Source organism: Mercenaria mercenaria, chromosome 6 (assembly GCF_021730395.1).
Source record: "Mercenaria mercenaria strain notata chromosome 6, MADL_Memer_1, whole genome shotgun sequence".
Classification (NCBI taxonomy): Eukaryota; Metazoa; Mollusca; class Bivalvia; order Venerida; family Veneridae; genus Mercenaria; species Mercenaria mercenaria.
Window position 1 is genome coordinate 33705583 of NC_069366.1, and position 25620 is coordinate 33731202.

Sequence of the window (25620 nt, forward strand, 5' to 3'; positions counted from 1 at the left end):
TTTTTTTATCATACATGAAGCTGAAAGACCCCCTAAACTTGACGACAGAGATATGTAAAAACAAATTTAATGCTACGCAATATGTTGATAATAACTCTATGAATTTTTAGCTCCAAAAGACATGTAGTTAACCTATTGTTGACATAAGTAGCAATTTAAAAGAAGCAATGTATCTTATATAGTTCCATTTTGAACTTTAAGATAAAACTGAAACTGAAACTGCTTTATTTGATTTAACGCCTAAATGTACACATAGTATATTCACCGGCGTTGTACATTAAATTATACCAGATTTATATAGCGCCAAAGGCGCTTTACATAGTTCAAATGCAGCCACACAGGGCGCATAATTCATCCTTTACTAGTACAGACACAGAGCGATCTGACCAGAGGGACAGAGTGAGACAAAGCCCCCACGACAGAGAGATCATAAATCAGATACAGGCTTATCCGGCTAACTTAGCCTAGCTCGTTTCGAATAGACAGCCTGGTTCTTTAACGTGCCCAGTGTATAGCACTGATACACGCAAGGATTGCCTGGGTTCCTGACCAGTTCACCTCTAGTTGGTCCGTCTACGGTCAAATATGTTCTATGAAATTTTAAATGATTGGTAAGGTTACTGTTCTTAAGTTAATAACACCAAGATAACTGAATAATGTTATTTAAAATAGCTTCATCTCAGTTATAAGTTTTATTATATAAAGTAATGTCTTTTCAATATAGCATAATAGTATAGTTTTACAATACCGCTTCACGACCACAGAAGCTCCAATGGAAGCAATTTATGTTGCTTTTCATATTCAGATTTCCAGTCCAAAACTGCAAATTGATGTATCATTCGAGGGCATTATTTTGAAAGAAACTTGAACGCGCATGGACTTATGAAGTAAATATCACAGTCATAGAACGTATTATGATAAAGGCGACTAGTTGTCTTAAGCAAATACGTGCAACGCATTATATCGTCTGCACGGGATGCAATTTTGTTTCCTTTGGAATTGATAGGAAGTTAATTAAGGGTGAGAAAAAGGCAGGAATATCCATTTTAAAACTGCTATTTCTAACATCATTACGATTTTCACATTTCTCTATTCTGCCAGATTTTAATTGAATGTTTCGTGAAGTCTTCCCCAATTTGTTTAGATTTACTGATACAGATGTTCTATTGTCTATGCCCCTACACTTCAATGATTAAGTGAATTCGCCTGTGTTCCGATTTCGAAGTTTTGGAGGCTTAATAACATACCTTGAAAATAAAGATTTATTAACATTTTAGATTAAGATCTTTTTTATCAAATAGCAATAAAGATAAAAGAAGATCGTTTTGAAATGCGTAACAAAACGAAGCAAAATGTTACCAGACTCCGTTTGATAGTCTGGTCATGAGAGGTAATACAATTTTTAGAACTAGTCAAGACATTTGTGGAATTTATTACAACAGTATGCAGAAATATTGAATGTGATTCATGATTCCAAATGGCCAGTGATTATAATTTTGATATCATCAAATGCATGTAGACACATAACAAAATGGTGTAAATATATCTGTAATTCGTTTTCTTATGTTTTCAAAGCGGCGATCCTTTTGTATAGAAGAAATTTTATGACACAATAAAAGGAAATATTTAAATACTTCAATGAATTAATAAAATCAGAAATATGTTTTAATTCTTAGATAATGTTAATTAATATGTAATATCCAGTCATATCTAAAAGACATATACCTTGAGATGAAGTTTTTTTATTGTTTTTTGTTTTTTAAATAAAAGGGAAATTACAAATTTCAATCTATTTACAACAGGCAATCACAGTAAGAAGTTTTTAGCCCAAATGTCACTCACAGCGACTTTTATCTTGGCTTACCTAATTACCAGACAAATTTTAATTTTTAAGAGTAATTTGTTGACCGGAGGCAAGTTTAATTGTTAAGTCTTAATATTGTACACGTGTATGACTAGAAACAATTTACAGTTTCAAGGTAACTGTTACATTAACCTTTAATGTAATGACTTCTTTATGGAAAGAAATAATAAGATAACTCTAGGAAATCATCATGTGAAGTTAAAATACTTGTATGCCATTAAATGTTAAAGATATTGATCAGAAATGAACAGACAAAGACCTTGAACATTCATAAAGTGCTTCGTACTAATGGTAAGATATAATTAATTAAAATTTATATAGGACCATAAAGTCTTCAGTTTATGACCTGAAACCATTTGCAGTAACAATGTCAATGTGACATTGACATGCTGACCCCCAAGCACCAGGGCTTAGCTTCTGGCATTACTTGATGACAGGAAATTCCTATGAGTTTCAAAACAATAGAACTATATCTTCCTTAGTTATTTTACTCACAGGGTCACTTTGACCTTGACCTTTGTCCTAAATATGTAACGGTCAAATACTAACCCAAGCAGTAATTCTGTACATTTTGGAAGTTGGAGACCCATTTGTTATCCAGTTATGTAGCAAAAACAATCATTGTACCCTAAAACATTATTGCTCAGCAATTAACTACTGACGAATGAAGATAGCCAATAAGTCTTATGAATTTAGAAGAAGTAGTCTATTTCTATGTGTTTTAGTTATTGATCTGAAAGACGTTTCACTGTGAAGGCACTTTGGCCTGAAGGAAATGTGATACCAGTTTCAATAAATAGTGCAGTTCAGGCGTGCGAATAAGTTTGCATTTAAACCAACTTTACTGATTTGGTGACTTTTATGGAATTTGCACACTCCTTACTGTTAGCCGCTTTGTCGTAATTAGTCTGATATAAAGTAGATGATGTGTTGGTACAGATTATATCTATAAGAATTTATATTGTGATCTTGTTTACTCGTGGAGCTCATTCATAGGGAAGCTAAGTGTTCACTTAGATATAGACGGATGGTGCAACAAAGTGGTCACAATGTACTGTAGCTATATGGTATCCCTTACATTCCTGCATTACCGTGGAATAATCTTCACATCAGCGCATGTCTGTAAACTATCTAGATACATATGAAATGCATTAACTAATGGAATTGTCTCGACGGCATAAAATATAATACGGATAAATAACTAAATATAATACAGAAACTGCTTGACAAAGGACACTTTTACGGTATTCGGGATATTACAAGTTTTATCATTCAGCTTCACAAGACGTTAAATACACATTTTGCTCTGCTATGAGTAGATATTATATAAAGAAACCTATGGTGACTGATTTTGGAGTGTTATTTATGACGCGTTGTTAATTTCGATTTTTCGCACTGGCTCCCGCTTGAAATTTTGTACGCACGCAATCACGCCAAATGTCCTTATCAGTCACCATAGAAAATTACGTTAAGATAATAATATATTAAAGATGACTGAAATGTGTATTTTTGACATATTTATAATGAATGTGTATTATTACAGTACCTAAAACCTACGGACTATTTTAGTTAATACAGATATTATATGCAATGTGAATAATGAGGCCTATATTTATTTTTGTATAAAAATGCGTTACGAACTAGTTTATTTTGAAGAGGTAAAACACATCAGTGTAGACGTTGACAGCAAGTGAAAAAATTGAAAATGTTGTAAATGATGAGACATCTTATTGACGTATGAATGAAAGCTTCGTTGTTTGTGTTGATGTAGGTGAATATCAGATTCTACTATGAGCCGTGTCATGAGAAAACCAATATAGTCGCTTTGCGACCAGCATGGATCATGGAAGCTAAGTGTTCTGAATTTAATTATTGTCACCCTTCATATAAAATGATATGGGCTTACGTGTGTTCTCTTCTGGGGTATCTGGGGAAAGAAAGACACACGCAGACAGCAAATGTAATTATTTACAAAGGGAGAGACAAAGATTCTGGCTGTGCGCATGCGTGACGGAAATTGGCGGTGATGTCAACATATTCAAATTGAGGCCTGTCACCGTGGTTAAACTACATGTTAGTTAATGATATAAGAAAATGATATTTATGTGGATGTATAATGGATATAAAATGGAATTATAGGAATGAAATATAGGAAAAATGGAAAAATGCTTGATAGTAATTCATATAGGATATATACAGACAAATGACCCTGCGACATAATGAAATACGAAAATATCTTAATCTTACAATTATACCAGTTGTCAGTCTGGTTACGAATTACTAATATCTAATTAATATAGTACGATTCCATTTAAATTTTTAAAAATTTAGAAATTTTTAAATGATTTGTTGATAATGTACAGTTACTGTGAACAAATATTGTATATCAGTTAAATATAAAATAAAACACAAAACAGTAAGTGTTTTAGTATATAATATATCATGATTTATTTACTTCATTTTTACTTTCGCTCTACAAACATTAGTTGAATATAGATTTGTCATACAGCGCAAACTGCGGGCTGTCAATTTTTTCGACAGAGTCATGAGTTACTAGGATTAATCAGCCTGGAAAATGTGATAGTTACTAAGTCGACCGATTAACCAGCTGTACATGTATTTGACCGTTGGCGAACTTACGTTTAATTTACCAAGATTCACACGACAATTCATTGCAGATAAATTCAGCTTTAGTCTTAGTAAGTGACTACATTCTCAAATTTAGACACAAGGTATTTGCTTAATTAGAATTGTTAAACAATATATGGAATATTTAAAGCATACTTTGGTAGTAGCCGTTTCTTTTCAGATCTTTTTCAAATTTTACCTTTTACCTAATAGTATTAAATTAGCAATCTAATATATTTGAACAACAGAATTTGGTCTCAAAATATCCCGATCAAAAGACATGTTCCTTTTATTACAAAATTATGACAAACCAAATAAAAAATATTTATTGTTCATTGCACAAAACAAATATAATATAATTTTGCAGCAGTTATTGATTTCTTATAACACAAAAGCTAGCATGTGGTACTAATCAGTCAAAAAGTTAAAATTTAACTTAATTCAAAGAATATGCGCAAAATATACTTCTTCTAGAAAGTCGGTTTTCGCAAATTACGAGGGATGTGGATTAATATAAGATCTCACCAACTTTCCTCTTAAGTTGAACGTTGATTATTTTGAACATGATATTCAAAAGGAAGACAGAAACTGATACTTACTACGCAAAACTGTGGTTAACACAACTCTTAATATTCTTTACACGTCTAACATTCCTCTAAGTAATGGAATGTTATCAGTGACAATTATTTTTCAACAAAGTCGTTGTTTTTAATGTCAAAAAACTTTCATAACACAAGTGCAAAACTAAAGATCATAAGCCAAATGATTGAGATAAGCGATTGAGCGCACCAAATGCATTCATAGCCATGCACCTCAAATACAGCTTCTGTAATGACACCGTATTGACTTTAATAGGTTTAACGCTCTGAGACTGGCTCATGTAAACAGATCGTAGTGATTAAACTCTTACGCGTACTTCGTTACTGTTATTTTTTTCTGAGACAATTCAAACTCATCATGTGAACATATACGTTCATTATTGCAAATGAATGCAATTTTCCTGCCATGCATTGTCAGAACTAAATCATACACTTCATGAAATCAAAGCGTCATTTTCTGCCAATCTCAATAAATTAGAAACGGAGGTTCAACTGATAATTGATTTTGTACGGGCCTAAACCAATTAAGACCATAGAATAAAAACACATACAAGACGTTAAGCTTATAAATAGCGGAAATGGCGGTGCTAAACGAATATAAGATAGCGTCTGCTTGTGCGAATGTGATATAAAATCTATATTTGTATGATCTGAAATAGAATTAGTCTGTAATTATAAACCTCCTTATAATACACAGCTTTTAAGACAATGAAACCACATGCCCACAAATATTTAAAGGTCATAAGTTTCCATTATAGCCAGTAGTAGGATGGAGGACATTCCCAATATGGCAGCTAGAAACCATGGATAAATTTCAAGTCTTCCCACTCAACTTCGCTTTTGGAAAGTAGAAGCTGTTTATACCACTTGTTTAATGAGATATGCCACTTTCATGATAGCCAGTACCGAGGGTATCTATTATCTAAGAATGTTTATTGCTTCTTCACGCTGTTGTGTCTGTCGTAGGATTTACTGCTGGTAGTTTAGTACTTTTGTTTCTTGTCTGTTATTCTGTCATACCTGGATCAAGCATATGATTTAAACTGTTTAACTTAAAATCGCTGGTAATTATATCAAATAAATGACAGTAAATGTGAATCATTTTATAGAATGAAATTATATGTTACAGTCTAGATTATTGCTTTTGTAGTGATTTTCTCCAGTTTGCATCTTAATAAAAAATATCGCCATGTTATTTTGAGAAGTAGTGCCCTAAGGAAATGCACACATTGATATAGATACAAAACTAAAGATGACACTTCATATAGATACCATCCCCAGCTTTTATTATATTTGACTGGCTTATTATAGTAGGTTGTCCCCCTTGAAAATTATCCGATACGCAATATTGGTTTCCCTATTGACATTACTTTGAGCAATAGATTATATAGGAAATTTATTTGTAATGATTAATTTCTAATATGTCTTTTGGTTTGTGAATATTTTACCAGATATGACAGGAAACTTCAATTTCTTCTCTTCAATTTAATGTGAAAATATTTATTCTAACTGAACATCTTCTTGCTTCCACTTTTGTTTTAAAAGTATCACCGTTGCTTATATTGAACATATAGTGAAAAACAGTAAACTTTTCAATTTCTTCTACTTTAGAGGCAAATAAATCATATTTTCCAAAGCATGACAATTTATTATCACATATGTAGGTATTTTTGACTTTATAAACAATACAATAATATAATTTTAAGTGTAATAGGGTAAAGGCTTCCTGCTTCCATTTTACTTCAAAGTGTACCAAGAAATAAAAAAAACTTGTGGATTTCTTAAAGTTCTGATGTAACTTAAACCGTGTTAATTTACGGAACTGCATATACCAACAACTGATGTACGATTCAATATAGTCTTTAAAATAATAACGTTCAGAATTGTCTAATTGATAAAAAAAATACAAAAGAATGAAAAGAACAGAATAGAACAAGCAGAACTTTGATTTTTCACCAAACTTTTTATGGAAACAATACGAATGAACATAAATTACATAATTTCCGACTGAAAGCTAAATATCTTTGGAATATTGAAACATTCGACAACAGGAGAAAAACTACTTCAAAGAATACTTTTCTAATGAAATAGTGTAATTTGCAAGTTAGGCCCTCACTGAAAGCTGGTTCAGTGAAGAGAGGGGGGAGAGAATGTGTAAATTTATTTAAACAAAAGACACAGCATGATTTCCACGATGTGCAAAGACAGGGTGAAATTAACAGACGCGCAATATCATGTCTACTTTAGAAATGAAATCCAAGCTTGAAAAAAAAACAATTGCATGCTTTCCATGAGTTTGCACGGTAGGATTATCTCTTTAGAACGACCTACATTTTTTGCCACGGTTTTGTTCGTGGAAAACATGAAAAACAGTCACCTTTACAGCTAAAGACTTCAGTTTACACGATAAATTTGATTTCATGATTGAATTGTATAGTATGTACAAACACATATCTGAATGGCATGTTTGATTTATGTATAATCAAGTAACTTGGACACTATAAATAAGTAGACAGGATGAATCAGAGCTAATTGTTTAAAAAAATGGGTTAGGATCTCTATGATACACGTAGAAAAAATCAGAAACTTGATTCATAATTCAATAGATTCTTTCTTTCTTTGATTTCTATGGAAAACCTTGGATCAAGACCAGTTAATAAAACATGTGTGCGCGTGTTTTAGTAACATGTATGTTTTTTAAGTTTGTTAAATTGCTCGGGTTTTTCTTTGCCATTGCCTGTCAAATACAGTATTGTTTAGTTTATTACTTTAATTTATTGTAATACCATGTTTTAAAAGGCAAACTTCTAGACATGAAAGTTAAACAAAAGTACCGTTATATGGACAAGAACAATCAGTCAAAATGGAATACATGTATCTTCACACAAGTTTCGTTTTTCTCGAGGAAAACTATTATGTATACATGCGTTTGTGGGAAAGCTCGTTTATGAACTAATTTTCGGATTTCAATGTTCGCAGGATTCAAAAAAAAAGTTTCAAAAGAAAAGAAATTTATTTAAATGTTTTCATTTTCTGTTACATGACAGCACGAATTTAGCAATATCATAAGCTAACATAGTGTTTTTTACAGAAATGTTTTATATCTTTACATGAATAATACTTCTATATGAATCTATAAAACAACATGATTTATATAAAAAAAAACTGGCTACATGTTTTGTTGCTTTCTATGGAGTAACATGCGACCCTTATTTCCGTGTATTACCTAAAGCAAAATGCATGTATTAGATCAATGCAAAATCCATGACAGAATTATTGACTTAGGTAATGAAAGACACGACTTGAGCTAATGTAAGGGAGGAAATCCAGTTTGAAGGGAATTGCTTTAACACAGTCAATAATTAAGGGAGAGAATTCTTGCAAATTCTCGTTAAAAGCTGACCATGCATATATTATGATATGTATTTGAAACATAAAATGTTTGGCATTATAGAAAGCATTTGGCAAGATTTTGGAAAGAAAACAAGATCAACGTGATGTTGTCTCAAGTAAACTCATATCTGTTAGCATCAAAATTTCAATGATTTGCTAATTTAGTTGCAAATGATCTTTGTCAGATCTCAAACCTGGTTTGCGAATTATTTCGTGATTACACAGAATAACAGGAGAATTGCTTAATACGACTGATAATTTTTCCTATCATTTTCGAGATTGACAAATTCTACCATTTGGAGCCCTTCTTCTACTAGTTCGCAATATTTTTCGGCGACGCCGTCTAAATTCGTTTTCGTTACCTATGCCACGTGACTTCAGTTAGCAAATCAAACTACTTGATAACGCATTATAGATAATTTATCAAAATGGAAGATTTATGCAACACTCTGCCTGATTGGACGAGAGTGTCAATTTCTTTCACTCTGTTGACTGTGCTACGCTGAGTGAAATGTAGACAAAGCTTTTATCTTAAACGACGCTGTTCACAGTTTTAAAACTAACTTTGGCTCAGTATATTTAGCAAGAATATTGCTATATCTCAAAATGATAAGTAAGTTTAATAAATATGATTAAAACCTGTTCAAATACCAACATATATCAAATTAAAGAAAGAGCTTGCTTTTGTGACTTATTCAATTTGCATATTAAAATGAGTACTTGTTTGCTTTGATATATTTGTTATAAATTATTTAACTGATTTATTATATATGAATATCTTTCTTTAGTATCCAAAGATTCATGAATAGCGAATATGCATTTGTTAAAACGGGATCAGTTGGCCTATTTTAGAAATAAATAAAAATAATAAATAAAAAAATCCTTTAATTGACATTTTCTCATGTATTCTAATCAAACTTGATTTGTAGCATCTTTATTAGGCCCGCAGCCAATTTTGTTCAGCTGGGACATTTAACCCCTTTTAGGGGCTGCTAGAGCTAAAACTAGAAATGCCTTTATACAGCGTCTCATGAACAGATTGGTGGATCTTTGTCATACTTGGTCTGGAGCATCATTATAAGGTCCTCTTCCAAATTAATTTATATAGGAACTTGGACCCTATTAGGGACCACTATAGCTAAAAGTAGATATGCCTTTCTTCGCATTAACCACTAAAATGTAATGAATTTTTATCAAACTCGATGTGTAACAATATCGTAAGGTATCTTGCTATTTTGTTACAAATGGGGGTAGGGACCAGTTTAGCTAAAAATATAAACACGTTTAATGACCTATTCTCATGAACCGCTTCATGAATCTTCATCAAACTACTGCTGTAATTATTCGTCTAAGGATAAACGAAACAAAATTGCAACCCTACGAAACCTTTGCGAAAAATTAAAAGAGAACCATTTAAATTGTAAAAGTGCGGTGTTTAGTTTTGCAAAATGTTAGATGAAAGATGAATGTTAGATGAAAAATTCATAAACTTCTTTCCTTATTACAATTCGCCGACCATCATTTTTAAAGATATTTCTTGTTCTTGCATAATATTCATTTTTAAAAGCCACATATATTGTATTGCTTTTAACACTACCAGAATCTAAAACATTGAAACGAATGTATGATCACTGCAATCTTGCTTCCCCAACATGTCTGCTGCTACAGTGTACATGTATAGTATCTGCCTGTTTAATAGGAAACGATGTTCTGATTTTCCACTAGAGTATGCAATGTGCGTACTTCCCAGAATCGTTGTGAATTTGTTGAAACTCCTCTTGCACCCTTTCTTTTATAGTTACTTTTATAAGTGCTATTCACGCAAATATTCTGGCATTAAACAAATATTTTTGCAAGAGACACGAAGCTTAACGATCCGGCAAAACTCTTTCAACTCTTCATTCAAAAAATATTACTTAAGTAAATGCAACCAATATATCGCATCATTTGCATGCATTGTCCTCTTCAATGAAAGTCACAGAGACATAGGGATTTATGGGTTATCAACAACCTAGCTTGATTGTCTGACATTAATGTTGCGATTTCTAAACAGCAATTACAAATTGCAAAATGTAAACAGTATCATACAGAATTATGTTATGGCATTATGTAACTCCCACGACGTCAAACATGTGACAAAATGTAATAAACCGACATATTTCATTTATGAAAAGATTACATAGATGAAAAAAGTCTTTGCTTTGCTCATGAAAATTCATTTAGCGTTGGAAGCTGTAAATATTGAGTCACACTGGGAAAATGTTCACGTTTGATAAGAAACGGATTACTAATTAGTAATTTAGTAATTTGATGATAGGCTTCATCTTTTAAAACATCTGTGTTAGTGCTCTCAGAAATATAAAGATAAGAAAATGCCACGTTTTCTCTGTTGGAAGAGCTCATTATTATAAAACAAGAACAAGTTTGATATTAGGCATACATGTACTGGTTCGGAATCCACAATACCTCGATAACCAAATTGACAATAAGGGCACAACATACTGAGGCATCGCGTTAGAAAGATCGGTGTCAAAACATCAGTGGGGAGTTTAAACTGGTTAATTGCCCGCAAACCTTCACTCTTTATCCCTACCATGTACCAATGTAAAAATGTTTAATAAAAGTCATGGGCTGTATCCCTTACGCACTCAATGGTTAAAAAAGATACGATATATGAAAACAACAATGTTCAAGTCAAAGTATGTTGAATCAAAATTTTAAGACCCTAAAGCGACAAGGGGCAATTTATTCGAAGACAGCCGCATGCCGTTGTAGCCATAGAGAATTGAATATCCTAACAGCAGTTCTCGAAGGACTGAAAAGATTAATGTGGCTTTTGTAATGTGTTATGTTGAAATTTGTTAACTTTTGATTATCGTTGTATAAAAGTACACGCTATTGACATTAAAAGTAATTCAAAAGTAAACGTATTGATCTAAAACAGACACTTCAACGCTGTGACAATGACGTAATGACCTTACAATTTTCCGTTCCCGCGATCCAGTGATCTATAAAAAGTCCCACTCTTGTCAAGACAACTATTTTGAAGTTTATAAAAACAAATGTTTAATAGCTCTACAACAAATGGTTAAAATATCTTTCAATATTCTTCTATCTCATTTATATCCACTCCTGTTTTTTAGTATGTGATAACAGTAGGCTTTGTCCAAGTCTCCACTTTTACATTCATTACTTAGGAGCTTGTCTATCCGAATAACAAGTTAACATAATTTTGATATGTCTTGGGTCTGCTCTGATTCGAAATATCGAGACATGAATAAATGCACTCACAAACTCTGAGTATTTAAGTACGTTAATACAATATTGGAATAAAAATGTGCCTATAATGGATTAAAATGGAAAATCAAACTGTTAGGTCTGCGTCATTGCTCAGTATCTCCGATAAATATACATGTACCTTTCAAAAGTTATATTTAAAGTCTGCCAATAGTTTCAATCACATTTTAATTCTTCTAGTGCTGTTTTACAACATTTTCAATCGCTTTCAGCTAAATATGCCCCATTGTTACCAAAATATGGAATGTCTAAAAACATACATTTGTTCAAGATTATAAAATACAAGGGCTAAATAATGCAATACATCCTATTGATTACATTTAGTTCTTTACTTGTCAGTAAGTGTATGTTGATATCCGATTAAATAATGACTAACCTGTAAAAGCTGTACAGAGAGGTTCACATACAAAAGAATTTTACATGTTTGGTTATATCTAGACTGGGATTTGGAATTCACTCCCTCCAAGTGTCAAGTTATCCACGTCACAAGAAGGAAACATCCTATTCCCTCACAATACTACCTGCATAATACACTACTAGAATCTGTCGCCTCAGCAGAATGCCTTGGCGTGGATATCTCAAATGATCACTCGAGGGACGTCCTCATGTATAGGTCAACCAAAATGGCAAACCAAACTCTAGGTTTCCTTCGCAGAAATATTAAGGTAAACTCCAAACCCCTTAAGTCCATGGCATATCAGACCCTCGTCAGATCTCAGCCGGAATATAGCTCCGAAGTCTGGTCACCATACACACAAACCCAAATAGACCAGATAGAAGCGGTCCAAAGACGGGCAGCGCTTTGGGCTATGTCCTACTTTGGTCGCACCTCCAGTGTCACTGATATGTTATACAGCCTAAAATGACGCAGGCTAGATCTCCGGCGCATTGACTCCCGACTCTCTCTTATGTACAAAATTGCAGATCAACTAGTTGCAATCCCGTTGGAAGATTATCTCATCCCCCTAACAAGGCAATCGCGTCATTATCATCCACTGTCTTACAGGTTAATCTCTGCAACCACTGACTACTACAAATCGTCCTTTTTCCCCAGGACTATAGTCCTATGGAATAATCTTCCACCTGACATTCCCTTTCTTCCAAAACTTGAGCAGTTCAGTGCCGCTGTTTGCAACATTGAACACATTACACCATAACCTTGCTCTTCACCCCTGTTTTCATCTTTTAAATTACTAACAAATTTTCTTTTCCCTTTTATTTTGGCCCGGTTTTCTTTTATTTTCTACTAACAATCTTTGTGGCTTGACGCGCACGAAAATGTCTACGTCCCTGTAAAGGGTTAGACAGTACTGGAAGATAGAGAGATAGAAGAAAATTATGTAAAATTGCAGTTTAGAATTAAGTAAAACACTATATTTGTAGCTGTATATAAACGTTCTAGAACTTTTAAGTTATAGTAGGTCTCTATGACTTTTGGTGTGTGTTGAATGAGGTGTTTGTGGCGTGTGTTGAATGAGGTGTGCTAAACACTCTTGGCAACATTGCTGTGCTTGCATTGGCAAATATTAGCGTACACTACATTATATATTATTGACATTTATTTTTTTATTTGGGGTGGTGGGGGGGGGGGGGGTACAGAGTTATGAAATGATTCAATTCCTTTCAATTTACCGACTTGTAAATTACTTGGCATACAGATTTTTGATATGAGACGACGAACACAGTATCTTATATTTCTTGCGACTTGCCTCGGTCCAAAGCGTAAAAAGATCAAGCGAGAGAAGCATAGACTTTGACATACATACCAAAAGAGCTTGAAAATATTTGAAATGATGTGACATTTTATTTGCCTGCTAAAGAAAGGCGAAGTTATCGCTCTTTTCCATTTTTTCTTCTCTTTTTTTGCCATCATAGGTCAAATCAGGTTCTATGGAGATCAGATGTTTTATACGGACTCGTACAGAATATCTTTGCAAATGCTAATTGATTGTTTACACTGCTTCAATGCAAACACGAAGACGGACCCATTTCATGATAAAAGATGAAGAAAGAATTCTAACTGCTTGTATAATTGTTTGCTAGTAAAAGTTGTTATTTCGTTAACACTTACTAGTCAAGTTGTATACGGCAAATAGCTCAGTCTCATAATATGCAGGTACTTTGAAAGAATAGTTATCCTCATTGTTGTGATTCGAACCCACAAAGAAAACGATATGTTGAACGTTTTTCGGCATGCCCTACATCTGAGCTATTCTGTTACTGGTACGAATAGTAGAATTTGTAGTATTTGACAGGTTACACAAATGTTGAAGTCTCTGTTTTTATTTAACTGTATTTGTACTTACATTTGTAAAATTACGTTATTGTTGAAGAAAAGTTTATTATGTTTTGTGAAATGTTTTATTAAGTAGTGTGCTATATTATCAAATGTTGTGGTATATCATAATTCATTGTTATATATATTGTCATGTATGATATATTGTCATGTATATATCAGAATTGATTTAGGAATTAAATGCAATTTCGTGCGTTTATACCGATATAAACAACATTTGGACATTTTGCAAATCGAGATTGATGGATTTGCAAGAAGTCCTAATGTGGTTTATATCCGTATAAAGTAGCATTTAATTCTTATATTTACATGTTTACACTAGCTTGCTGCAAATATTAATGGTTTGCTTTCCAGGAGTACCAGAAAATCAAATTTATTGTCAGGATACCGATCTTTTAAACATATACAATGTAATATACACATTTTTATGGTATATTTTCATGTTTTTTTTGTATATTGTATTGCAAATGTATATATCACAATTTGTTGTGGTATAATATCATGTTTTGTTGTTATTGCACATGTACACATCATATTTTATTATCGTATCTTTTAATGTATTGTATATTAAAAATGTATAATTAATTAGGAAGCTTCTAGAAATGGGGAAAATTTTACTGCCTTTACTAAAAACATTGTGCATTTATTCTATCTGTGCAAAACAAGAGACTGTCACACATTTATGTACAGTATCACCGTCACCGACTAAAGAAGAAGATAAATGGGTGGATTTTTAATCTGTAAACGAGCCCATTTATTGTGTTACACAAATACATATAACTCATTATGGCTTCTGTGTGGGATAAACAGACTTGCATTATATCCTATATTTTAAACAATGTTTTTGGAAAAGGCAGTGTGATATAATCGATATTTGCAAAACATTAAGTTTCCAACATTTCTCCGTTCTGTTAGATTTGAATAGAGTGTTTTTTTATAAAATCTTCTCGAATGTGCTGAGATTTGTGAATACTAATGTTCCTATGTCTAGGCCCTGAGGTTTCAGAGATTAAATTTCTAACGAAAAGTAATTGTTATAATTCATACATTGAAAATGAAGATTGATTCAGTTCCGGATTTCGGATATTTTCAACTTCTTTCGAAAAGAATGATAACAATATAGTACAGTTTATAAGAAGACTCTTCGGAAGCACAAAACCTATTTAAGCAATGCATTCTATAGTCTTAAAGGAACAGAGAGTATTACTACATTTGACGATCGCCACACAACACTTAAAATGCTGTTGTGAGATAAGAAGATCTTAGGGAAACATAGAAGGCACAATGCAAACTAATAGCAGACCCGGTTTGACAAAACTTGTTTTGAAATTAATATATCATAAAGTCATTTACCAATTATGCCATGAATATTAATAGTTTAGCGGTCAAAATCAAGCCTGTATCTCCTAGACCGAACTTTATAGTCAAATTCTTTAACAGGGCACACTTCTAACATTTTTATTGTATTCATGATAAAACATCAGTTATCCAATTTACACTTCAGAAGTTCTTAAATTGTTACCAAACTTCTTGCCATCAGTACCACTAAAAGTCAATTTCCTTCAAGTTGGTTGAACTTCAATATTTAGTTAAAATTACTGTATTAAATTTGCCGAAATTTGTCTCGAAGGTCGTTTTCTTCCGCCCACCCATTTCTACAAGGGCATTATTTGTACAAAGGCAAAAAGCCATTCAATAAATATTTTTTTTAAAAAGCATGCATGACATTAGAAATAATTTTCACAGATATTTCCCTTAGTTTAGACTTTAGCTCATCAAACATGTGTAGAATATGAAACGGCAATAATTTCTATGATATCAGCCATGTAATAGAATAAACAGAACTTAGAAAAGAGATATTGACAGAGCGTTTAGATCGAGACCCCAGTTGTACAAATGTGTGGCCGATGGCGAGTTCAAATTTACGAAGACACTCACGAACGCTCAAAGGCTCACACACATTGTCGATAAACATTCTGTTTAGCCTTAATATATAATTCTGTTCTTGAATTCAACATCAGTTAAAGTCCTTGCTTCATCCAGACTGATAAATTATGTATGGGTGAATTTAAAGCATACTTTTGTGGCCATTTCTTCCGTTTTTTAATTGATATCTCTGTAATCTAAAGAAATTTATATATTTATACAAACTTCTATATTGATGTAACGATACAATTTTTAAAGCAATGCATTTGGTAAAATGATTGATTTCTGCGGTTTATTCATCAATCAAAGAATATTACTCGACTGAATTCAACGGATATATCACATCAAATGCACATAAAGTTTCCTTTAAAGAGGGTCAGTTTGCGCAAAAAGAAGAGTGTAGAGCATCAATAACTTTTAATGGAAGTTTGCAGTTAACCTATCGATTTTTGAACATAATAATCGACAAAATGACAGGGACAAAAACTTCCTACGTAATGTCGTGATTACTGTTACTAGTCCTTTTCAAAGAGTAAAGGTAGTGAAATGTTTGCAGTAACAACTTTGTTTCAGCCTTTTGTCGAACAAGACGAATTCGTTCTCTTTAATGTATCATAACTTTTAAAAAATAAGTATACTTCAACAAAATCAAGAAAAATAATGTAAGTAAAAGCAGACTCCCTAGATGCATTTAGTGAACCCAGCAATAAAATTATCACGCATCATAGCAAATATATCAACTTCTGAAATGACACCGTATTTACTGTAATAAGAATAACTTTCGTATTACCTTATGACTATCATCATGATTCACTCGCTCTCTTAAATGGATGTTGTGATTTTACTTCGTTACTGTCAGAACTTTTTGAGATAATTTGAACCATTGTATCCACATATACACTCATTATTGCAAACGAATGCAATTATTCTGTCATTTATTCTTAAGACATAATCAGGATAGACTTCAGCAAATCAATGCGCCATTTTTTGCCAGTCTCAGTAAATTAGAAACGGAGGTTCAATTGATTAAAGAAATTTATCTGATATGGCCTTTAATCGATTTGGACAAGAGAATAGAAACATCTGTTAGGTGTTTAGCTCATAAACAGCGGCAATAACAGTTCTGAACAAATATAAATTAAAGTCTGCTGGCGCGAACGTGATTTAAAAACTTTATTAGAACGATCTGATATACCATATTTAATGGTTTATAAATCTACTAATGATACTCATTACTGAAATGTTGCTTTTTATTTGGATATGAAAATATTCCCGGGATTGGTAAAGGTCATAATGTTCAATATGGTCAGAATTTCTAAAAATGACGGCTAGGAACTGCAACTAAAATTAAAGTCTGCCCACTATTTCGAGCGTTTGTCTCTACTCAAGGCTGTTTTTGGAAAGGGAAAGCTGTTTATAGCACTTGTTTATTGAGATATATTACTTTCACGAGAAGCACGGGGGTATAATTATCTGAGAGTATTTATTGTTTTATACGCTCCTGATTTTGTCATTCGGGATCTTCCTATTGTGTGATTCCTTTTGTTTCGATGTCGAGTCAAATATATTCAAGTTATATTCTGCATATTCATGTATTTATGTAACTATATTTAAATATCGCAGAAATGATGCCAAATATAATCTGACTATAATATGAAATAGAAAAAGTGGAAACTCCACAGGCCGCTGACGTGCATGTATCAGATTGTTATAAATTCTCGTTTGTAGTGAAGCTTATTGTTAGTCCTTTCGAAATTTAGTATCCGCAAGAAACGCTTTTGAAAACAATTTTAAGAATGCATAAAATATTAAAGATGACCTTTAATAAAGATACATATAATAAAAGTTTAATACATAATGCAATAAATCCCTAATATTGTAATACTGTTTTTTTTTAAAAATGACGTTTTCGTGCAATATTAGTGTGAAGCAATATATAATTCAGTTTGCAAAATCTAGTAAAGAACTTTGTAGTGAGATATTGTCTAAACTATTGTCAGTTGATTTGCTAATTTTGTGACTGATTATCTCGGCATGCTTAATCTCAATCCTAGTTTGTCAACTTTTCTTGAATTTTAACAGTATCATCTGACTATTCCCTGAATTGATGTAGATTTTCTTGCGCTCATGTTTTTGGCTTTGTTTTATCAGTTTTTAATTTGATGAATTTAATCGTTTGGTGCCCTTTGTCTACTTTTTCCGATATGTCTGTTTCCGAAGTAATAATTTTATATTTAGTTCTGTGGTGCTATTTGCAAAACTTATAATTCTAAAGTTGAACGTCTGTTTAACCCTTAGCCTGCTGGCGGCAGATGATTCTGCCTTTGCGATCCGTGCAGTCTGATCATGGTCTGCACTGTTCGCTATTCAGTCAGTAAATTTTCAGTGAAAACCCCTTTGAATAATAAGTGGTACTGTCCAAATTGAAAGATGGACCAGTCCATTATAGAAATATAGCAGGTTAAGGGTTAAAGACTCCGGCCACGTTTTCCTACGAGACTGATTATCCAAAGAACTTCATGTACTATTTTCTTTCGCTGCTATAGTTTGTAGAAAATATAATCATAAGTGTATAATGTGCATAGTTAACAACACTGGCGAATAAAGTCGTTTTAAGCGTTTTATAAACTATGCTGACAATCACTTGCAATCCTTTTCTTTTGTAGTTACCTCGATGAGAGTAAAGCATGCAACATTCTGGTATAATACAAACTTGTTTTGAAGAGCTATAAAGGTTAACGATCGGGTTAAATTTATTCCACTCTTCATTCAAACAATATTACATAAGTTGATGCAACCAATACATCACTTAAATTGCAAGTATTGTCTCTTCTAACAGGAGACATTTCTGCACATAAACGAAAGTATAGGGTTTTATGGGTTATCAATAATCTAGATAATTTGTGTGACGTTAATGTTTCGATTTTTAGACTGAAAAATCAACATAATGAAAACAGTTTCACACTTGGGAGTATATAAAGTCATGATCAATTAAAGTATTAACAGAATATGATAGATTTTTGTCTAAGAGTTATTGGAAATCTATCAAAGTCAGAGAAACATTATAATGTACAAAAGGCCAATCATTAACAAACAATGGTGCAATATTTTGGACGTTCTGGGACTGTGATCTTGAGTGGTTGTTTTGGGATATCGGAAATATTGTTTTTATATACGCTTGTTTGAATTCAGTAATTTCATTATGTGTTAATATTTAACTTTTGATTTATGATCCTGTCTATGCAGTACAAAGTAAATCCTTGAATAAATAAAAAAAGATGTTCGAAAAAAAATCACATTTGTTTTAATGATTTACAGTGGCACAAACATTCTGTGTGCCTCTGTCGGCATCATGTTTAATTTTGGTTCCGTTGACGAAAATATACATGAATAGTTCATTAATAGCAATTAAAGCATTGCGACAGAGGTGTCTATTATAAGACGACTGGCAATACCTTTAAAGACAGTATTGGTATTTTCCTTTGGACCAATATCTTCCCGTGAAGAGAACTTTCTATCCGAGAAACAATACTACTTTCGCATGGCTTCAAAGAATGTGTTGTAATTTCTGGAAAAGCTTGTGTGAAATCATTTTCTCTTGAAAATATTTCTAATGATTTTATTTATAACAATCTGGAATAACAATGAATAAATACATGGATAGAAGGATGCGCATACGGCAGATCTTTCACGATTTTGTGGTACGTTAACGGTTGTCTTTTTCTTTTTCCTTATATTCAAAATTGTCGCTTAAAAATGAGCGTTAGGCATATTTATTTGCATAGCAATATGATGTATTGGGTTTTGGGTTGTTAAAGATACGGAATTTCGTAATGAACATAGGTAAATAGTGCATATTTGAATAATTTATGACGCTTTATAGACGTTTAGTGGGAATTGTTGGTAGAACTTCAGAAATACTACATAGCCTTCAAACACGTAAACAAACATGTTTTAAAGGAGTCGTCAAGTGATTCAGGGGAATGATTTACTGACTCTATTTACAAAAAAAAATCTTCTTTTTTTTCTTTCAAATGTGTAGAAATGATATCTAAATCATTACCCGAGCAACAGATCTTTTATACTGAACATACGTTGCTACCTATTTAAAACATTTTGAATCATCAGGCACACCAATTATAGATCTTTTATCGCAAAAAAAAAAATGATGAAATACTTTTATGGTATCTAATTACCAGAAGGGTACTTTAGAGACACTTACACGGTTTAACAATGTCGAATATAAATGGATAGTGTCAAGTAGGGAGACCGGGGCTAGTTGGAACGAGGATTAGAGTATTTTGCAATAGTTAAAATAATCATGTTCGTAGATACTGTTTAAGCAAACGATGGAAAGAACAAATTTTCAAAATATATAAGAGGCAGATAGAGATAGAGAAATTTCTGGGGGTTTTTTATCGGGAACTGGTTTGTGAGGTAAGCACTTAGTTTTGACTTTCCCCGAACTTGGGGTAAACTTAAATTTTACAGGAGATTGAGCAAATCTGCCTTGGAAGCTATATATGTTTAAACAGTAAAATTTGTCACTTGAAATAGTTGTTAACACAGTATGAATTATCACGGCAGCATACAATGTTTGAAAAATGCATGTCACATGAAATGAAATTTGTCGTGAAGTTATCATTTGATCAAAATGTAAGAACACTATATTTCGTGTGATGTTCCAGTCAACGTTAAGCCAGTGTCACATAGTTTGATCACATGCTCACTGGAAAGGTAGTTCTGTATACAAACTTTCTCACGTAAATAGTTTTTCATTCATGAAGCAGCGCTCAAATGCAGTAATAAAAGAAACATTTAACAGACAATTTCACTTTCGTGCTTTGAAAACAGATTTTCTTGAGTATCACTTTACAAGCGATTTTCATCGATCGAGTTCTCAAACAAGAGCAGCGGGAATCTTAATGTTTTTGTTAAACAAAATATTCCCACCAACGTGTTCCACAACTACCCCGATATGAACGCGGACTTTGGAATTTTATGTGTGTGATATTTAAATTTATGCAAGAACTTTACATCGAATTTTAGTACGTTTTAACGCAGTAATTAGTTTTGTTAGCACTGACACTGTAAATTTTTAATAAACTATCACAGCATCTTTGACCGTATCTTAAAAGATAATGATTAAATTTCAATCTGAAATCTAACATAATGTGTGGGCTAAAACTGTTTTTGTCCTTTCCTTATATACTTGTTTTATCGCAAAATTGAACCTTTCACTTTAATGAAGCACGTTTTCATATATAGCTGTTGTCAAGGGAAGTTAGTTAACATAACATGTTTGATATATCCTTAGGACACCGGGCACATTTTTATGCAATCTCGCCAGGCATATGTATGTTTTGACAACACAGAAAATGACGTAACTCGACCTTAAGCTATTTCCGGAAATAAAGAATATGAAAATAGACATGCAAAACTTGAAAACGAAAGTCGCCTTTGGATTGGTCGATAGTCATGAGTCCGTATTTGAGAGCTGCAGACCTAGACATTTCAGAAATATTTTCAAAATGAATTTCGTGTAATAAATGTTGATTCTACGGAAGCGTGAAAGGGCCATCAGACGCTAATACGTTTTATCACGTTACAGGTGCGGAAAGGATATGTATACTGTATGTTCACTGGTAAAAGGGATATTTAGATTTCCTTGTGTGATTGTTGGCTTCATTGTCGAAGGTAAAGGTCTAAACATTTTCAAGGGAATTTTAGGGATTATTTTGCGCTCAAATCCTTTTGTTCAGCTATATTTCTGCAATAGAGGTTTTAGTGCCCTAATTTAAACTTCAGTCTCACAGTATAACAGCTCACAAACCGAGCTGCAACACCACAGTGTTAGTGCCAAAACCCAAACCTCATAACAAAAAATTGCTCACAACTTCAGCCTCATAGCATATTGGTAATGCATTTACTTCGACCTGACAACATCACTGCTCATAACTTAAATGCAGCCTCACAGCATAACATTTCAACCTATACTTCGAGTTAATGATCCTACCTCAGCTGTAGCCTCATGGAATAAATGATTTTCCTAAAACATCAGCCTTATTGTACATCCGTTTATATCCAACTTAGATCACCAAGAGTAACTGGTCATGCCCAAATTGTAACTGCACTGATTTAAACTGTAACTTAACAGAAACACCATTCTTAAACTTTGAACATACAGAATAACCGCTCGTATTTAGACCTCCATGTCAGAGAATTACCCTTCATACATAAACTTTTACCTCACAGAATAACCACTTGTACTTTAGACTCTTCCACGCGTTAAATACTACATATTACCCTCTGTATTCGATAAGACAGATCGATGTAACAGACTAACTTTAACCTTTGTCTCACAGAATTACTGTTCATACTTAAAACTTTAGCCTCACAGAATAACCACTCGTATTTAAACCTTTGTCTCACAGAATAACCGTTCATACTTAAACTTTGGCCTCACAGAATTACCGCTCGTAATGACTTTGGGCTCACAGAATAACCGCTCGTACTTAGACTTGTGTCTCACAGAATAACCGTTCATACTTAAACTTTGGGCTCACAGAATAACCATTATTGAAACTTTTATTCTCAAAGAATAACTGCTCATTTGTAAAAGTCTGCCTCAAGGAGAAACCTACGTACCCAAACACATTCTCGCAGAATAAAAGGTCGTTCTCAGACCACACGTACAGTTTAAGCATTCAACTCCAAACATAACGTGCTCATACCTAAACGGTAGCCTAAAGAAATAATTACTATACTGTGTAAGTGGTGCCTTTAACTTCTATTGTCCCTTGTGTCCTACTCGGCAATATTGGTCAATTTACAGGGAAAAACTAATGACGATTGTAAATAACTCTGACACGTCATTTATAATTCATTCTCTCTTTCCTGATTGTACATCTTCATTGAGGACTAATGTTGGAATGAAAGTTTTCATAACACAATTTTTATCGGATTTGTATTGAATTGTTCCTTGACAATTAAATGCTAGATTTTCGGATATAAAATTTCACTTGATATTTCTAAAAAGGTATTTTAGTTGCAATCGATTCATTGTAAACCTTTTTAATTTTACTGTGACTGACAATTCTGCGAAAGTGATCCTTCGAAAAAATGTTTTCTTATTTGCAAGAACGGTAAGTTATTTACCGTCCTTTGACTAAAGATCTTAACATGAAATAAAATTAGTTTTTTTTAAATTTTATTGCTAATTGCAAAATTTATTTTCTTTTGTTGTTTAAATGTTCAATAACCTTTAGCCTGCTAAATTCCTATAATGGACTGGTCCATCATTCAATTTGGGCAATACCATTTATCATTTGAAGGGGCGTTTACTGAAAATTTACTGACTGAATAGCGAACAGTGCAGACCATGATCAGATTGCAAGGATGTGCAGGCTGATCTTGGTCTGCGCTGGCCGCAAAGGCAGAATCACTTGCCGCCAGCAGGCTAATGGTTAAGTAAGATATTTGTGCATGATAAAATCTCATAATTTTGAAGTGAAAATGGCTATTGTTAAAATATATGCAGAGTTAAAGCTTACAAACAGAGAAAATTAAAATGATTGTAAAACTTTTAGATAGTATGCAAAGAGGACTTTAATGGACACCTTTTTATCATATTATAAAAAGCAAAAACAAAAATAAACGTTTTCAGTGAAGGCAAGATCAATATTCCACTAGGGTATTGGCGTAAGTTTACTTAAGGCCTTTACTTCTTTATATGTCTTTGTATTATGTCAACATATTATTTTCAAAGGATTCTAAAAATGTTCTGCTAGAAGAAAACCTTTTAATATTTCATTATCAGCCTGACAATATTCTTGGTTCGCGTCATTTGCTTTGTTTTATGTTTGCCAGATAGAAACGGACCGTAAAATACAAGAAAAATAAATTGCTGTAACAAAAAATATGGAACGAACAATAGAAATTGCCAGAATCTTTAATTCATTTATACAGGAAACGCTTAACTCAACCGTTCCCTATATAGTATTTCCAACAAATGTAATGTGTGAAAAGATGTTATCTTAACTGTAGTTCAGTAAGATTTTAATGATGTGTGAAATCTGTACCTTTTGCAAAATATTTTTTTTTTGCATAAAACGAGCACTTCGGTAACTCACACTAAGTACGTGTCCTATATTTTGGACAACGTTGCATGGGCCTGGATTTCGAGATAATACTATCAACAACAAAATATAAAAATCTTCTCAATTTCCTTTTACGTACAGCCAATATGGCTTGACTGAATCACCTTGTTGAAAGAATATTTTCCGTGTAATATTTCGTTTAAAAAATAAGAATCTAAAGTAAATCAAAAACCTTAATTAATAGACATATTCTCTTCGTCCGTAGTCATCTCCATTCTGGAATACCAAATATCCAAGTTTTCCTAATATCATGTTTAATGTATCTAAATTCGAACGAAATTCGCAGAACAATTCAGTAGAATATAATTTATTCTTTCCGATGATTCGAGAAAAGTAGAGCCAACTAACGGCCAAAATTTCAGACGAGAAATTTAATAAAATATTATTATTCCACCAGTTCAAGAAAATATAAGAAGATAGCTTACGGAAGGTAACTGGTTCTATCGAAGTGACCGCCCGTGCATGATATGATACCCGAAGGATACATGAGGTATATCTGTATCATGAAAAGCTGGAAATTTGCCATATAAGTAAACAAATATATTGATCTAGAGGAAAAGGAATTTATCAAAATTAAAAGCGTCGACCAGATTAATTGTTCTTCGTTTAAGTTGTTCTCACTGATCGTGTTTCAAAGATAAAACTTGGAACTTCTGAAACTCTTTTCTCCTTTCATGTGGTTTTGATAAGAAACCAATAAACATGTAGCTACATAATAACTTTACCCAGTGTTTAGATCAATATGAATGCGTGGGTGTTAATGACACACGCGTCTTCCATGTATATTTGACATCGGGCTTTGTCATCTACAGTAACTATGTCTGCAGAAATTCTGTCTTCCAATCTTCCTTGATACATTTTATAATGTAACCCTCGCTTTGGCCTAGCCGATCCATCATTGAACTCCCATGACTTGCTTTTAACACAACTGCTGACGTAATTCTAATGAAGGTGTAAATATGTTGCTTAGCATTGGGAATAAGGGTGAAAACATTCGATTAAAATGATCTTTCACACGCTGGTTCCGTGTAAAGGCTAAGAGTCTCATGGAAATATTCTCGCAGGTAGTAGGTAGTTCTTTGTGTAGAGACGAGATATATTGCAGGAATTTTCGACTGCGTGTGATAGTACTTGTGTACATGCACCTTCCCGAAAACAAGAATAATTCAGGCATTTTCATCATTATTCAATGATATATGCATTGATTTTTATGCACGACAGATGCATGATATCTAAGCACTAAACATTTCACGCTTGTGCTATTACCCGGACATGGAAACCACCGACCACCTGCTAGTCAGATATTCTGCTTTATCGAACAGAAGCGGTAATTCTGTTATTTCACCATCCCTTTCCAAATGTATAATATACAACACATAAGGGAAGACGTTAATTGCAAAACTGAAACCGGCATAGTGTCAAGACAAATCCGATACCGTTACAAACAGAGGAAGTAAT

General features: G+C 33.0%; 1 protein-coding gene across 4 annotated transcripts in view; it reads left to right on the forward strand.

Annotated features, from left to right (window-relative positions):
- LOC123549170 (small conductance calcium-activated potassium channel protein 2-like) overlaps positions 1 to 25620 on the forward strand; it is a 107151-nt gene that overhangs the window by 71938 nt on the left and 9593 nt on the right. The window contains exon 1 of one of the 4 annotated variants that reach the window (XM_045337037.2): positions 19469 to 19704. The exons of the other annotated variants lie outside the window; for them this stretch is intronic. Within the exon in view, the coding sequence (XP_045192972.2) occupies positions 19648 to 19704 (57 nt within the window). The 5' untranslated portion in view covers positions 19469 to 19647. Of the gene's footprint in view, positions 1 to 19468; positions 19705 to 25620 lie in introns of those variants that run through there. 4 annotated transcript variants of the gene reach the window in all.